The following is an 18,379-nucleotide window of genomic DNA, read 5'->3' on the forward strand; positions in this document are numbered from 1 at the left end:
GGAGCACTAATAAGAGCCATACCCCGGCCCGAGACAGGGAGGGCCGGTGTGGGTCGAGGGCAGCGCCTCCCAAAGCCCAGAACGTGTTCCCGGGTCCGCAACAGGTCCTTCAGAACTAGATCCAGTATCTCATCTGATACAACGGGAGGTCACATAAAGAGACCGCTGAACAAACAGCACAGATAGGAGGTACAAACCATCAAGTGGAGGAGAAATCAGATCATATTATCATCAATATCCGATGAATAAACCACTCGTTATGATGAATCTACAGAGAATTATCAGCCGAATTTTAGGGTCTCTCAGCTCATTGACTTGGTTGGCAGATAACTTCATAATTAACTGATTCAGCGTTTAGTCTACTTTACTTTCTTTTGTCTCAAAGACTCTCCTCTTCAAAGCAGCAAATCATCACGTTACGAGAAACCGGATGCAGGAAATGTGTCACATTTTCACTTTAGTCAAAACAGTTTGTGGCTGATTTTCTTTCAGTCAACTAATCTTGCAGCTCCACGACTTTAAGACTAACTGCCTTCCACTAAATGACAGAAGGAGTCGGTGACTAGCTGACGAACACAGCGGAGCATTTAGCAGCCAAACGTTCCCCTCAGGAGCTGGTGGAGACCAAAACAGAGATAAAAACAGAATGAAAATTGGACTTATTGCTGCAGAGAGGCCAAAGAAAAGCTGATGTCGTCTTGGGTCTGGTAAAAAAAACATCCCTGAGTGTGTGTTTTCGAAAAAAAAAAGGATTTTTTTACGACAACACATGACCTCATTTTTAAATAAACTTTTACAATCCGTCCTCCCCGAGGCCTGAGATCTGAGGTGCTGTCCATGTAATCCTGACGTCACTCCCTCTTCATTTCACGCCGTCTTTTCTAATAAAGCGCAAAATGCCAAAATAATTACTGGACGTTCTCTGAGGTGCGGTGACGTTGCTTTCATTATAATCACAGATGAGCCTCCGCGTCATGAAGTCCTCCAGACATGTGGAAGCAGCAGCAGTAATAATACGAGAAAGATATAAAAAGCAGAAACGAAATGTTCAGTGACTTTTGAGTCTCGTCCGTCCTGCCAGTGTCGTTATGAGAGCAGAGCAGCCACTTCACCATCATCCAGGCTCGCTGCTGCTGCTGCTGCTGCTGCTGCTTCTCGTCACGGGCTTTCAGCATGAGTTTAATTTGCCAGTTCCTTGGAAAGCGACGGCAGCTTGATAAGCCTTCTTGGACGTGGCGACAAAAAAACTCAATACAGCATTGATTTATCATTTTCAGCTCGAGGAAAGAGCAGCTTCCACCATGATGACAGAAACAGAGTTTTATTTTTTTTTTTTTCTTTCCTTGTCGATTTGCAAATATCAAATAACCACTCTTCACTTTCGAGTGACTCTGAGGCAGAATCCAATCTGAAAACTTGTGTTCCTCATCACTTCACCTCCTCCTCCTCCTCTTCCTCCTCTTCCTCCTCTTGTCGTGCCACATATCTCTCCTCATCTTTTCACATTTGGCGACAATCTCTCCGTTTTTTTTTCCCTCCCTTCATCTTTCAAGTCTCTCCTTTCCTCCAGTCGCAGCTTTTCAACGTCAAAGTGTGAGTCGCGGGTTTCCTCCGTGTTCCCAGCCATCCTCTCTTTTTCTCTCTCTCTAATCTCCCCCTTCACCGTGTCCCCCCCTCTCTCAATCTCCCCCTGTCTTATCTATCACCGTTTCACAGTTGACTAAACACTTTTTCTTCGCCTTCCTCTGTTTTCCTCTTTGCCCCCTAATCGCTCCTCTTTTATCTCAATCTTTCACTCTTTTACAGTCGGCTACATTTTTCCTCCGCCGTCTCGGCTAATCTCTCCATCCCTTATCTCCATCTTTCTCTTGTTCACAGTGGAAACTTCTGCTCTCACCAGGGAAACTGCTCTGGAGACAAACAAACAGCGAGGACACCGGGGGTCCAGGTGGAGAGCGACGGCGACGGCACCGGCGCCTGAGAGCTCAAGGCCAGCTGGCAGAAAGAAACGAGACGCGGCATGAACCGAACTGATAAAACAGGCGGTAACGTGTGAAATAAAAGAGGTGTGGGATGTACAGAACGACGTCCAGTCAGTAAAATAAACATTCATTCATGTTTTGCCTGTTCGGCACACTTACATATGTTTGTAACTAACACTGTGGGAACTTCTACGTGCTGAGATGTCAGTAATTAACTATAAAGGACTTTAATATCCAGATCTAATAACAGGACCTGTTTATATTTGTCATATTATATTCTACAATCATTCATTAAAACTTGCTGTGGCCGTTGTTGAACTCATGAACAGGTCGGGGATCAGTCTTGTTCTGTGACTGAGTAAACTGAGCGCACAGTGGGTCATTATTGGACACAGAACTGAAGGTTATTAATGAAGCAGGGGAACATAAATGAAGAACGAGGAGAAGCTTTACCACAATCTTCACAGCGACTACAGATTTGCACGCATGACTTATTCTGTCTGCATCTGCTCGTTGGCCATCGTGAAAAGATGAGACATTAAAATATGTTAAATCCACTCGCGGAGGTTTGAACTCTGCAGCCAGATGGGACAAAAAAAAAGCACATTTTATCTGTACCGGCAATCCAAAGTGCTGCAGAGGATCTGAGTGACTAACGAGCGAGCTTTTTTTGTAACGCACCTGGTCCGCTGGAGTGTGGGTGTCCGTCCCGCCCGGCTGTAAAGCTCAACTTTAAATTTAACTGACCAGCTGGCAGTCAGACAGCCAACGAGAGGCTTTAACACAAAAGCTCTAACCACTGTTTGTTTCCATGAGAGGCAGAGGCACGCCGCACATGTGTGTGTGTGTTTGCGACGATGTGGATAAGACGAGAATGCAAACAGCAGGTGTTCAGGGAATTAATATACCTTACAACACACACACACACACACACAAAGGCCCAGACAAACCACATCTCACCCCAGACCACTGAAACCAGTCAACCTTACAGTCTGGCTGCTCTGGGCCGGCATACTGGTTTGACTTTGACTACACACACACACACACACACATGCGCGCACAGGTTTGGTGTGTGTGATTCATTTACAGCGCGGCTTTATTGGTCGGCTACACCGCAGAGACCGCGAGAAAACAGAGAAATAACTACGAGAGAGGAATGTTCAACAAATGACAGATCAGGTGACAAAGACTCCCCAGAGCTCGATGGAATGAAGAGTCGAGCCGACCGCCGCCGTGCTCAACCGTGAAATATTAAAGAGAACACGCGAGTTAAAATGTCTGACACGGTCAGTCGTGTTTCTCTCTCTCTCTCTCTCCGTCTCAATCCGTCCTGTTTCCGCTCTGACCTTTGCCCTCTGTCGTTTTCAATCTCCTGTATACCAAAAGAGGAGTGACGACTCACCACTGCAAACAGTTTCCTCTCTCTCTCTATCGGCCTCCGCATCCTTATCTCTCCATCCTTTCCCTTTCATCCTTTGTTGTTCCGCGTCCGACGCTTCGTTTCAGAATGCGTTCGCTTCCTGTGCTTAATCTCCTGTTATTTTCCACAAAGCTCTTGTAGCACTTCACTTTCTCTCGTTCCCCTCTTTCTTGTCCTCCATCCCTCCCTCTCTCGCTCTCTCTTAGGTATGCTCAATTTCGCCCTCTAAATCTCTGAAGTCACGCAAGGAATCCTAATTGCCTTCTTCCTTTTTCCTGTGAGCCCCGCGTCTGTCACCAGGAGCAGAGGCCAGGCGTCAAGCTGCTCCGCCATCGGCCCGCGTTACAACCGTCATCCATCCACTTCAAATCTGTGGATATGACGAGGGGAGACCTGCGCTGACTAATTGCTGCCTCACTTGGCACGGAGCTTAAAAGGCAGCAGCAGCATTATGTTGGATTAAACTCTTTGGTCCGATCAGGACGGAGGGAGGAGGACAGAAAACACGCATATATGTGGACGTCTACAGCGAGATAAACACGCATCCAGCAACGCTCGAAGATGAGTAGCTGGTGTTTGTGATTTTTTTTTTCTGGAAGCAAATCAAAGCTCTGAATACAGTAGTGGGCACCAAGATCGATGATTTAGATGGATAAGAAACGTTAAACAAGAGATATGTCGGATGAAACTGAGTTTGTGAACGTATTGACAAAACCATCTTTTGTTCCTCTGCATCGTTTCAAGAATATCTGCGTCCAAACGGATCCATTGTTAACGACTCGACAAGCTGTAGTTCATATTCCAGCATATAGGTGGCGCTTGAAATTCAGCAAAGACGGAGAAGAAGAGACGGAGCATGCGCAGTAAGCTTGCACGCTGTATACAGACAGAAGTAGAAAGAAGAGGATAATGTCTAGTGGGTTGTCCGTAATCCTTTCTCGCTCAGCGTCGTGGCAGAGGAGCAGAATGTTTTGTCCTAGTAACCCTGATAGGCTCAATATATTCTGCAGCACGAACACAAGCATGTAGTCCGCCATTGTTGTTGTTGTTCTTGTTATGAGAGATCGCAGGGTTAAAAAGTCAAAGGCTAGAGGTCGAGGGGAGGGGTGATGGCGTCACCGATACGCAAAATATGCAGATTCACCGTCCACACGAGAACACAAGGGCGGCGTTTTAGACCAGGGTTCAAAAAAGTGTTTTTACAGGATCCATGTGGACGAGGTTTAAGTCGAAACATCACCAAAAGTCATAATATGTCTCACTATGTGAACTGTTAGTCGGCAGGCTTTTATTTTGAAAGTCCATCTATGTATTGTACAAACTGCATCACGGGTGCCGAATTTGACAAGTCTGCAGTGAGAACATATGAATCTCTGAGGGGTCGACCAACAATAACTAACATTCACTTTAAGTGTAATATGAGGAAAACTGTAGCTTCAGCCAGCTGGTGAAAAAAAAACTGTCTTTGTTGACGTTAAACTGGATAGAAATCGTCAGTTTACATATTTTAGCTTAACGAGCTTGGGATGAAGAATTCCCGATCAAAAGAGGAATCGTGTAGAAAATTCAATTCCATTATTCTCTTTGTTGCTGTGTAAACGATTATATGTCACATAAATAATTGAAAATCCAAATATGTAATCATGGCGAGGAATCAAAAGCACGACTTGTTCCGCCCCTGGCTTTGTTTGCAGACCGCGCGTTGTCTATACGCGAGTGTGCGGCGTTTGGAAAGTTCGCTCTCTCCTGTGCAACCGTTTACTGCTGTGTTGAATCTCCGTCACAGTGACGCTAATCGGTCCTGAGCTCTCTCCTGTTACAGAACTGCTCTCGGGGATACGCAGCAATCATCACGGAGAAGTTTTGGGCGCTCACATCACACGGGACGGCAAAAGGCTTGTGTTCAAGCGAAAGCAGACAAAAAGGTTCAGACCAATATAAAATCAGTATCCATAAACTTGATCTTTTCCAGGGCAAACATAAATAAACAAGATGATTCGATGTGTCACCACCAGGTTTGTTTCATTCAGAGCGCTTTACAACATCGTTTAGGACTGCGGGACGAAGAAACCGGGGAACGTTTAAATGAAAAATACAATAAACAAAAATGGTTGTTTTTTTTTCGAAAGCTTTCAATTTGGCGCCGACAGACGCGAGTTTCTGGTTTTTCTAAAATCCTGGCTGCAGCTCTGAGGAGGAGGTGTGCACGAAGGAGAGCGGCAGAGGAATCGCCTTTGTGCGATTCTGATATTAACTGGATAAACTTCACTATCTGTTTCTCCTCTTCACTCTCTCCAGCCCATCGCTCCTCACTCTCGCTCCTCTCATCCGTCCGTGCGATGGATAAAACTCCCATCAAAGCGACACGTAACTCTCAGGAAAATCAAACATTCTCCCTCTGGAACTCACGCGTCAGCCTTTTAAATCCGAGCGCACACAGTCGTCACATCCATCACGTTGTTTGTTTGTTGTCTGGAGGATTTTAAAACGCTCGACGTCTCCAGAAACCGACTGAATCTGAATCCAGATCGTTCAGGCCCGGCTTAGACGCTGGTGATACGCTCACAGACAGCCATCAGACTCAAGCCACAGCAGAATCGACACAGCTGAAGCAAACATTTGCCGACACCGCCGAGAGAAATCAGCCTGGAGGACAATGGACAGGGTTTTTTTTTTTTACAGCCGGGACGGCGAAACACCGACCCCACCGTGGGAGACGGTTTCTCGTGTGGGCTCCGAATGCTTGGCGGGAAAAAAACATTCTGACACTTTGACATTTAACATTTTTTTTTCCTGGCAAAACTTCCCCCTCGCCACACATTAATCAGGAATCCTGGCTTATTCCGGACACGCGCGATGTCCAGAATGCTAACAATGCTACGACAGAGATTAAACAAAAGATGACAGAACTTCTTTTCCCAAAAGAGGAGAGGAACGGCGGGAGGAGGGGAGACTGCGACGATAAAGGAGTCAGTCATCGCTCAGTTGAATATTTTACCTACAGCAGAGGACGCTCTCTTCACTCCATAAAGGGGAATCTCCCTCCGTCTTAGCTGCTCTTCGGCTCCTGAACTCTAAATCTGGTTCAATTTTTCGTCTGACCTTCTACCTTCCATCCACCAATTAGCTTTAAACCCTTCATCCCCTCCATCTCCTCTTGTTCTGCTCCTGCTTGTGTCCGTCGTGCGTCTCTCTGCTGCTTTTTGTTTTCTAACCGTCAGAATCCATCCCGTCTCTCCCCCCTCACAGCCTCTATGCGACGTTAACGCGGCTCGACCTCGGGGAAATTCATAGTTCGGTGTCGCTGTTAACCGCGTGGGCTCGACCACATTAGGGAGTCGCCTGCAAGCATCCCTTTCTTGTAGAGCCACGAGCCAAAAGGGCCCGTAAACCAGCGCTGTATTTGGTTAGCTCTTTTCTTTGCTGGGAGTTTATAGGGCTGCATTGCTTTTTGTCTGGATTTACTACCGCTGTACTGTAAGTGAATGGGGGTGGCGGTGGAGGAGGGGCGGAGGGGTGATTTGGCCGCTGAGAGGCCACTTGACGAGAACGAGGACTGCTGCTTCCTCGTCGGAGGCCAAGTCAGGAAGAAAAAAAGAAGAAGTGAGTGAACGAGGGGATAGAAGAAGGAGAGAGGTGAAGACGAATGAGAGAGAGAGAGATGGAGTTTGAGCGCCGACCAGTTTCTCTATAAGCTCCCAGCTTTACATAAACAGTCTGTCACTTCGAGCTCAGCTGAACATCGGACTGAAAAGGGCAAAAAAAAAAAAAAAAAATTCCGGAGCAAGTCGCACTCTCACGCCGCCGCGCGCACGAGCCGCGCGCACGCAAACAAACACAAATAAGTGTTCGCGCTCGCTCGTACAGTGGAGCGAGGGACGCGCTGAGAAAAAGAAAAAGTCCCCGCAGAAGGGATATAATGTGTTGCTTTGGTGACAGTGGCCTAACAAAACAGTGGCATAGCTTGTTAACATCAAACGACTCCAAGCGTACGACACACACACATATAAACCCACACTGGAGTTACAACATGCACACACACACTCTTGAAGTCCCCCGGGGACGAGGACTTCTGTTTCTGCACAGAGTCACAGAAGGTCATTCGTGACTCGGGGTAGTTTCTATGTCACACAGTCGCTCGTTATATGTCAGATTTTCCAAACGGCGACCGACTGCATGTTTAAATTGGTAAAAGCTTGAGAGCGGCCTGTGTGTACATGTGGGTATCTGCGCCTGCACTCGCCTAATGATGAGTGTGCTCAGCGCGTGTGTGGCCGCGTGCATAAATCCTCTTACGCTGCCAACACGCAGGTCGATGTATCTCACTCTGGAATATAAATGCACAGTTTTCCCGTTTCCACTCTTTCTTGGGGACGTTTCTGCCGGTCCCGACTACTTCAAAAGGTTGTTTTTTCTAGTTCCAATTCTAGTTTCGAACACCCCGGGTCTTATTTTAGTAGTTATGGCCATCAAAACCTTCACCTCTATCTGTATAATATCACTCTGCACACCGAGTTAATTGCTGAGATCTCACAACTTTAAAAAAGAAAAAAGAAATCAAAGACCACGAGCTGTCAGACAATCTCACAGGTTGCTTTAAAAGCACTCACCCCTCAGGTTAGAAAAACTCACTTTGAAGAGAAAATGAAGGCAAACTGTGAAGTAATAACGCAAATTGTTCGCTGCAAACATCCATCACAGTTAAGAGGCCTTCGTCGTCTTCTTTGTGCTCCAGCTTTGACCCGCCGTACTTTGGGGTCTTGTGCACACGCGGTCGGCTCACTTCGAGCTGATCGTCCAAATAAAGTGCTCTGTATAATCTGGTTGGCTTGTTTGCAACCTGTCTGATCACCTGACGCCTCGAAGAACATGATGTGATGTGCGGATGCAACGAGTCCGACAGATGGAAACAAAACTACAAACATCAGACTCAAATTCCAATAATCCATCATCTTCCTTTGGGGTTTAAGCTCAGAATAAAGCTGGTTTGGGTTTTGGAAATGATGGATAAGGTTAGGGATCATCTGTCAGTACATTAATAATGCACAATTAAAGGGTAACTCCACCCAGTTATCACATTTGAAGCAGAATATTACTGCATATGTGAAAAAAGTAGTATAAATCCTTTTGTTGCTCCAGAGGAAGCTGCATGCAATCTGATAGATTGCCTCCAGAAATGTCAAACAATCAGTGATTCTGTTGCATTGTGGGTAATGTAGGCAGCAGGTTCTGAAGTGGAAGAAGAATACAACAAATAAAACATCTCTGGTTCTGCTGTCTGACCTCTGATCAATAAGTCCAGAAGTGTTTTGGAGTACGACGCTCGACTAGTGGACTGCTTTTCAAAACCTGTCGCCTACATTTCCCACAATGCAAATTACACTGGCGGCATTTTTTAATCAGACCACATGCTGCTTCCTCCACTCCTATTTTTCCCATATGGACCAGTTTTCCCCTGTAAGCCCCGTAAACACACTTTAATGTGTAAAACTGGTGGAGTAAACCTTTAACTGTCCATCATATGAGCCTGATTGGAGCGTGTGTGTGTGTGTGTGTGTGTGTGTGTGTGTGTGTGTCCGCTCTATACTGTTTGTGTGTGCCGTACGTGTGAATACTGTGTACGTCTGCATGTTTTAACGCTGCCAGCTTGCCGTTTCCCAGAAGGGCAGAGCCGGCCGTCGCTGCCAGCTGGCTGCCTACTTGGCAGACTGAAAGTCATTATATAGAAAAGGTCAACTGCCCGCACACTGGAGAAACGCAGAATATCACCCACTGACCTAGAACTGGAGCCTAAATATTGGTTACCCTCGCTCGTGCCATCTGGCAAACCATCACTGGATAGAACCTCGTTGGAAGGGCACAAACTGCTCACCACGAGATGGCCGCAGATGATAGGCGTGACATTAAGAGCCTGTGTGAGAACAGCAAGCTCATTGTGGTTTCGCCTTCTTAGTTTAGACTCGTCTGCTATAGCAATAACACTCGGGCTGCTCCTCAGATGTATTACATCACCATCGTACCCACGATAACAGTAAAGAACACTCTCCATCGGGCGATGGCGTCTGTTCGGCGAGTTGCCGAAGCATGTGTGTCGACTGAAGCGTCCCTCGGAGTGGTTTACACATGCAGAGAAATCCTGCACAAACACAATATATCACCAACGGTTTGCATGAAAGCTGGACGGTTACCAAAACAGCATGGCTAGCAGAGATTTGTTGGGATTATCAAAACGGCTGGAATGCGTCTTCGACTTGTGCGACTTCTTGGCTGCAGCGAGCGGTTTTTGTATAAAACACGACGTTATCTGACTTTCAGACGAACGCTCGGCAACAACTGAGAGGCAGATCCGCTCTCCACCGAATCTAAATGGGACGGGAACTGTGTCAGCACAAATTTTCTGGTCCGCCACATGCACAGGTTGGCAACGAAGTCTCCAGATATCACACACACTCACACACACACACACACACACACACACACACACACACACAGAAATATTCCAGTCCCACCATGGAATGCCGTCTCATAGCTGAGGGTGTGGTGGTTACCGTGTCCACCGACCAATCAACACCAAGGTTTGATAAGAGCCAGAAGCCAGAGCTGGAACGTGTGTGCGTGTCCGTTCTACACACACACACACACACACACACACACACACACACACACACACACACACAGCAGCAGCAGGACTGCATTGTTGTTGCTCTCCGTGGTAGGTTGGCACGCTGAGGGGAAATGGGAGCTGTGAAAACTCTACTGGAGAGATGCTGCTGGCAAACTGGAGGTGTGTGTGTGTGTGTGTGTGCGCGTGTGTGTGTGTGTGCGTGCGCGCGTGCGCGTGTTTGAGAGGGAGGAGGGAGGTCAGCGAAGAAGAAAAGAAGGTGGAGTGAGGCGGACAGAAAGGAGGAGGAAAATAACACAAAGAAGAAAAAAAGGGAAGGTAGAGGGATGGAGGTGGGGAGGGAAGGGAGCGAGAGACGTAGGAAAGAAAAACAAAGCTGGGGTTGAGAAGGAGAAGAAGAAGAAGAAGAAGAAGAAGAAGAAGAGCTGGGGAAGGGAAATCAGAAGGAAAAGACAGAAGAGGGGAAAGTGCCAGACGAGGCCGGAGAAAGCAGAGAAGGTGTTGCTCGTAAAAACCTCGCCAAAAACTTCCTCGAGCGAAGGGGGAACAGAAAAATAGGCAGTTAAAATCAGAATTAGTTTGTGTAAAGTTGGCTCGGGCTGCTCGCCGCTTCCAGCAGTGAACTCATTCAACTGAGAGCACGCACACACACACACACACACACACACACACGGTTTGTCGTATAGATCAGATGTGATCATGCCGACTACACACACACACATATAAGTGGATTTAAAAAACAAACATCCACACACACACACACACACTCCAGCACAAAAAGGTTCCTGATTGCGGCTCAATCAATTGGTCCCCTCGAGAGTTTACAGCATTCAATTTCCCCACATTTTCACAGCAGTTGGGGCAACAGAGAGGAATCCGACAAATCAACACTGCAGGGTGTGTGTGTGTGTGTGTGTGTGTGTGTGTGTGTGTGTGTGCGCCGTCCCTGTGAGGCAGGTGTGAATTGGACGCTGGAGAGAAAAGCTGTGCCTGTTTTTTTTCCAATTCATTTTTAGCCAGCATCGTTAAGCCTGTTAAGCCTCCCCCTCCTCCCCTCCGTCCACCCCCCCCCCCCCAAAAAAAAAAAAACCCCTCCACTCAAATTAGATGCAAATGAGGTCTCAAGTGGCTTCCCAAGGAGGACATTACGGCTCCGACTGGCCCGAGGTAATCTTTGCGAGTGCATGTGTGTGTGTGTGTGTGTGTGTGTGTGTGTGTCGAGGCCACCACTGTTTTTCTCTCGTTAACCTTTTTTTTTTCTCTGTTTACAATGGTGAAGAGAAACCGGGCCTTTCAGAGAGATTCACTGTGGAGATATGACAGGTGGACCCCGCCGCTGAACACTTGCTCTCAGCCTTTCTCTCGCGGACGTGGCGGAAGTGAACTGGACTCAAAGTTACGCGCTGTGGGTGATAATAGAGAGTACGCGGGGGGGCTAACTCTGGAGCTTAAAGGGAGCAAACTGGTGATTTTTCAACCGTTTTTTCCCGTTTCGACTGATTTCCCAGGCGGCTGCTCATCCAAAGGAAAAGATAAATATATTCATGTATCAGAAGGTTCTTCATCAGGTCCTTTACTTATATCTTTTGCCTGATTTCACTATATATGCGTCATGTACCACAGAATGTGTTCGATTCGGTACATGCGGCCTGAGAGGGCGATAAAAGGGGCCGTGGAAGTAGCAGCCGAAAAAAAAAAAGATTTTCCACTCGAGATAAGGCCGAGCGGTCGTGTCTCTTACGCAAACGCCACATGTCTTGTGGTTTCCTCCGTGACAAACCATCGATGGAGGAAACTCTCCGTCCTCTCCTCTGGGAAGACGCCAGCTCAGTTTGTGGCTCAAACCTTCACTTCTGCACGCAAAACAAACTAAACGTCAAAATCAAGAGCGGAAATGCAAAAAAATGGATTTGCAGCGTTGAGATTTTTTTTTTTTTTAACAGGATCAAATACAGGCCGAGCTTTTATAACTTCCAAGAGCTACAAACACACAACAGCCCTGTTCTGTTTTCCATCTGCACTCAACATGAGCGCACAGGGTCGCCTGTGACAAAGGTAAACAGCTGACCACAACAGAAAACTGTATTTAGCGATATTATGAGTGTTTGGAACAAACCGATCATGCAGACTCGCAGCAGAGTGGTGATTATGGAGCCGTGCGACGGTGATTTAAAGCTTTGGAAGTTTCCGAGGACATTTCAAACTGGACTTTGTCGTCGTGGGAAATCCAACCGACCCGTGTTTTTGAATCCGAGCTGACGACAAACTTGCGACACACCTCAGAGCCGCCTCTGAACGTGCGATCACTAAACACTGGACTGTTCCTTTAAGCCCGCGTGTCAGCGAGCAGCGCTTCATCGGCCAAACTGATGCATACCAGCGTCCATCCAGTTACCTCAACATTGCGACATCGCTTTGCTTTTTTTTTTCGACGGAGCGGAACGTCTCGCTGCCAGGAAACTTTTTGAAATAACAGATTCAACAAATATGAATATATTTATGACTCTTCGGTTAATTTTAACGTTGATTGCCAGTTTTTTGTTCCCTTCCGAGAGGTTCTCTCGTGTCCTCACGTTGACGCTGTCATAACAAAAAAAAAGTCGTTTACGTGAGGAGCACGACATCCATAATAACACTGGCGACGCAGTGATGAGTTTATAAATGTTTTGAAGAACGAAACTCGGCTCCAGAATCATCAATCATGTGAATCTCTTACATAAGACAACGGTTTCAAAATCTAAACTACTGAAAGAAAAGATAGAAAAAGATGATGAAATAATTATATGGAACTTTACTTCGATGCAAATGTGGCATTTTAAAACCGGGAGCCGAACAAACTCGGCGCATTTGTCTCCAGAATCTGTCGTCCACGTGGACTTCCATCCTGGTCGTCGAGCCCAAATCCCCGCTCAGGGCAATAATGCTCATCTCTTCTTTCTTTCTCGAAAGTTTCCCCAGCTGCCGTAACCTTTAGAGCTGAAATCTCATCCATTTTAATGCCTCCCATCTCAGACTCCCCTAAAATATATCTGCAGAGAGCGAGAGAGAGAGAAAGGATGGATGGAGGCAGGCAGGCAGAGAGGGAGGAAAAGAACAACTCCGGGCCAAAGTCACAGCTGAAACACTGACCTGGATAAATCAGGGAAACATAAACACATAGTTTCTGGAGTGAACGGGGAGGGAGGGGGCGCTGCTACCCCAAATATTCCACCCCGGGGACCCCAGCGAGAGGCAGGGGGACCCCCTTATCCCACCTCCCCATCACAGCCCGCTCTAATTATTTATTTTCCTAGGGTGTAAATGTCTTCGGGGGATTGCCGTGTAAAAGCCAACAGGTCCTGGGAGGTCACAGCGGCCCGGTGGGATGGAGGAGGTACCGGTGGGAGGTGTGTGTGTGTGTGTGTGTGTGTGGGAGGGGGGGGATTTCGCTGTTCACACTCACACAAGCAACACACAGATCGATACGCATGTAAACAAACTCGTGTAAAAGTAGAAAATGCACGCACAAATGCTAATTCGTACGGTTTCCCCTCCACAAGCAACAGCCCCCCGTTTCCTTCTGCGGCCGGCTGATTGTGTTTGTTGTCTCAGGGTTAGGTCTGTTGTTGATCCCCTGCGGAGCTTTTGGCTGCTCCGTTATCACGCATAATGGCTTCCATACCTTAACGGCCGTAGGTGTGTGTGTGTGTGTGTGTGTGTGTGTGTGTGTGTGTGTGTGTGTGTGTGTGTGGCTGCGGGGGTGTATACGTGTCAGGATCAGGCTGGAGGTGGCAGCAGCGTCTGTCAGAGGTCCGTCCCTGCCCGAGGACTGAATATCATTTTTTAAAACTTATACTGTCGCCAACACTAAACGTATTTCTTTGCAGGAGGGAAAAAAAAAAAAACTTTGTGTAGGATTTCACACAAGTCACTGAGGATCCGCTCCAACTTCATGACGCTGTGAAGAACTTTGGAAAGTCTCCCAGCGACGGGAGCGTGGAAGAGTATAAAAAGATTTAAGGAGCTCACAGCTTCTTCTCACCTTTCCTCCTGACCTGTTTAAAAACTTAAACGCCGACTCTAAAAGCTGCGTCAGGACTGTTTTTGCTTTACTGCCTCCATTCACTGAAGGTCACCGGTGAACTTTAGGGCAGTTTCATGTGCACCATCCAGAACCAGAGCAGTATACGCTGTCAGCCAGGAAGGTATTAAACACTCGTAACTTTCCTCAGGAAACTTCCTCTTGTTTTGCAAACGTACAGAGGTAATTAATAGAAGTAATGGTGGATCATTTTACTTTTAATCAGAGCTATTGAGCTTTACATGCCTCTAAAAAGTCTGCAAGGCCAGCACCAATATAAAGTCACTTTAACCCAGTTAAATTCATTCAACTTAACGTTTATAGAAGGTTTTATTTTACGTCAGAGCAACAAAATGTTAAGTTGTACCAGTCAGTTTCTGAAACTGATCACACTGATCACAGATTGTGGGTCGAAACTAGCAGGATGATACGTTACGTACACACATGTACGTACTTGTTCATTGGGGCGAAACTGTGGTTCAATCTGTGCTCCAATCAGAAAGCATCATTTTAACATTTAATGTGATTTTTACGTTGAATAAAAAAAGATGACCTGAGTTCTGGAAAAGCTACTTAAACTCAGACAGTAGATGTTTGTCTGTCATCGATAGATTTCCATTCCTGAGCAGGAAAAACCTCCATCAGAGGAGAAACAAGGTGAATCCAAACTGCATGAAACTCATTTTCTCTTCTCCACTTCTCTTCTAATCCAGTCTCTAAATCTACATAATGCACCTTTAAACATTAACGGACAGGTCATGTGTCTGCATCACCTCTGATCACTCAAACCTCACCTTCAGTTTTACGCACGCACGCTGCAAACAGTCCAAATGTTTCCCCGCAGGAATACGAGCATAACGCGCACCACACGGCCACATGGCGACAGTGAAAATCAGCTTTAAACTGTCTTTAACATTTCACTTACAGTCGCTCGGCATTCCTCGGTATTCCTTTAGGCACAGTCTTCAAACCCAGACCCTGGCAGTCCACATGCGACCCGGAGCAGCTGCACTTGTGTGGGCATCCAGTCACCGAGGCAGCGCACAGCAGCAGCGCCAAAACAAGAGCCCAAACCCGGCAGAGCGCTGCCCGCGTCTCGGGTCCGATCGGAGGCATGATTATCCACTCAGATTACCTCCAACGAGAAGTTAATTGAAAAATCCGCGGGGGTTGAAAGTCGTGGAAGTAAAAGATCCTTGCAAAGAAAAATAAAATAAAAAGGTCAAGAAAGGCCGTTCGACTAAAAACCAAAAAAAAAAGAAAAAAAGAAGTGATGAGAGAAATCAAATTAAGTTCGCTGCTGGAGAAGTTCTGCAAAGTTTCTCTCAACAAGAGGCTCGATCAGTCCGGAGCTCCTCGCAGCGCTGCCTCTCCATTGAAGAAAAGAAAAGGAGTAATGAGGATTCAACAAAAAAAAAAAAAGATGGAAGTTTTCTCCTCTAAAACATCTCCGCGCGTCACTCAAAGCTCGATGCGTAAAAAAAGTCTCCCCCCCATTCACAAACTCAGCCTCCTGACTCCCTGAAGGTGAAAATGTTTCAGCTCGGGTGTAACCTCCTCCCAGAGAACATCCCTCCGCTGCCTGTTGATGAGAGGGGGAGAAAAAAAGGAGAAGAAGAGGGAGAAGAAGAAGAAGAAAGTGAGAGTTTGCAGAGGAGTTGTAATCAGAGGAAGAAAAAACAAAAAAAAAGTTGAGAGAGCAGAAGGCGCAGCGCAGACTGGTCCGCCTGGAAGTTGTGAGAGTGAGAGAGGCAGACAGATTTGTACTTTGGTTTCCCCCAAAATCCTCTCTCTCTCTCCCTCCCTCCCTCCCTCTCTCTCTACGTTGATGTCACCAGAGAGCTCTCCAAACTTTCTCTCGTCCCTTATCTTCCCCACAGAAACGCTCCGTGCTGCCGTATGAGCTCGGATTCTTTCCCACACAGTGAAACAGCAGCTCTGACTTGTTTTTTTGGAGCTAATTTCCCAGCAGCTCGTCCTCTTTTAGATCCTCCTGATGATTTACTTTGAGATCGTGTGTGTTGGTTCGGAGTCAAGTCTTTTTTTAATGAGCTACATCTTCATGTTGCTGCAGTGCATCATCATCCTGAGAGAGTCTGAGTGTGTCAGCGTCATTATTCATGCAGACATGTTGTCTGATCACATCCAAGTTTGATTAAACAGCCACAAAAACTTGGATTCAGACAATTAAACTGAGATTTAAGGTCCCCTACGAGCTTAAATGACTCTTAAATATGAACAAAAAGTTGGATTTTATTTAATTTGTTGGTTATTTGTTGATAATCTCTGCTAAAGTCTCTGCTCAGTGACTTTGGGACAGATGCAGTGCAGCAGTGAGGTGTGCAGACTTGTTCAGTGGTGATCCTCTGCAGGTTGCAGAAGTGCTGCTGCCCTCTATTGGTGGAAGAGAGAACTTCTTATAAAGACTCATCAGTAATGAAGCAGTTTCTCTTCTCATTTAATCAGTTTCTGCTTAATTAATTCAGCTAATTTGAGGACGTCTGTTGCAAATGTACAAACATTAAAACAGTATTTTTCCTCTGCAGGGTCCGACTGTGGCTCAGAGGCAGAGCCAGCGTCTTGTTATCTGAAGGTCGCTGGTTCGATTCCCCTGGTCTGCTTGTCGAAGTGTCCCAAACTGCTCCTGATGTGCAGGTCGGCAGCTCGCATGGCAGCCACCGCCATCGGTGGACAAAAGAGTCTCATAAATGACCTTAAATGTAAAATGTAACTGTCGGATGGACGGTGCAGTGACTCAGCGTCTCTTCTGACAATTAAGGTAAATAAAAGTAAAACTATTTGATATTCTGAAGATGTTCCTCTCATAACAAATATTCAGACTGTAGATTTTAAGATAAATTCTCCAGAACATCCTTTGTCTAATCTGAGCAGTGGTGGAAAGAGTATTTAAAATCTGTCCTCTGGTGCGAGGAACAGTTACTTTCCTGTAAAAGTAGAGTCCCAGCTCAGTTCTGCTCTCTGGTCGTGGTCACCGCTCCAAACCTGCACCTGCTGTCAACGTTTTCATTGGCCGGTTTGTGATGAGCTCGCCTGATTGGCTACAAGAACGCTGATGAGAGGTTTAGATGTTAATTCAAATCTTACTCAGTACTAAATAATGATTTTAAAAGTAACTACATGGTGTATTATATCCTGAGGTACAATCAAATAACAGAAAAAAGTACCAAAAATGACTTGATTGCATGTAATTTGAGTAGCTGTAATTAGTTACTTTACTCTTCTCCTCCACGAGTCGCTGCTGAGCTCTTCTTCAGGCGGATCTCGGTTCATGTTGAGTGCGTTGTGAACGTTCACACCTGAAGCCTGATGAGTCTCCTGGTGTTCGATCTGTTCAGGGCCTCGCCTGGCGGTTGTTGCTGAGGAGGAGATAAACATCCGGTATCACAGCATCGCGCTGTGAACTGGAGATCGACTGAGTTCAAGTGTTGAGAAAATGAAGCTGAATGAAATGAACCGTCTGAAATCAGCTGTTCAAACCTGTTTCAGAGGCGTGTGTGAGCCGTATTAATTCCCTTTCTGATGTTTGGATATGCTCTCCATCCTCCGATTCTGATCTCATCTTCTTTTTTCCCTTTTTCGTCTTATTGGAAACCCTCACATAGAAAATGGAGCTGCTCTCAGTCTGCTCTCAGTTTCAGATCGATGGCGGCAGCAGGGCAAAGCAGCACAGCACAGCTCTTTTCCTCAGCAGCTAACTCCAGCTCCTCCTGGGGGATCCCTGCAGGTTCCCGCTGGCTTTCAATGAAATTACATCCCTCTGGAGTTTCCTGGGTCTGCCCCGAGGTTTCCTCCCCGCCGGCCATTCTCAGGGAGGCGCAGGAGGGAGAAGTCTGCTCAGTACGCCGGGCTTCTCTGTGGAGAAAACCCGTCTGCACGTGGATGTTGTTGTTATCACCACCAAGAGTGAACATGCAGGAGAGACGCATCCTAAAGTGCACGACTCACAATATATTCAATTATTTATATTGCTTATAATAATGCAACACATTTCATCTGACTTGTGTGCACATGGGATAGCCACAGAATGCTAAGTGGCTACAACAATGTTCAGAAAAGCACAGTCTTACAATACATATCAATGCTAACAACTTGAAAGTGTACCGCGGCTAATTTTCTGAATTTCCTGACGTATTTTCCTGCTCCGTCTTTCCTCTGACGATGAGTTACAGATGCACATTCGCCAGTTTTGTTAAGGACAAATTAGTATTGCAGTTAAAAGAATACCAAGAAGCACAACAGGTTTTAAAATGAACAAAGCTACTAACACAAAAGCC

The 18,379-nt window shown here is 46.4% G+C and overlaps 1 protein-coding gene across 1 annotated transcript in view; it reads right to left on the reverse strand.

The window, feature by feature from the left end:
- The window catches only part of slit3 (slit homolog 3 (Drosophila)), a 265,217-nt gene extending 249,408 nt beyond the window's left edge, over positions 1-15,809 (reverse strand). The window contains 1 exon segment of the mRNA XM_030396867.1: positions 15,010-15,809. Within this exon segment, the coding sequence (XP_030252727.1) occupies positions 15,010-15,200 (191 nt within the window). The 5' untranslated portion in view covers positions 15,201-15,809.
- Between the last annotated feature and the right edge of the window lie 2,570 nt (positions 15,810-18,379).

This window comes from Sparus aurata, chromosome 18, assembly GCF_900880675.1.
Source record: "Sparus aurata chromosome 18, fSpaAur1.1, whole genome shotgun sequence".
In the NCBI taxonomy this organism is placed as follows: Eukaryota; Metazoa; Chordata; class Actinopteri; order Spariformes; family Sparidae; genus Sparus; species Sparus aurata.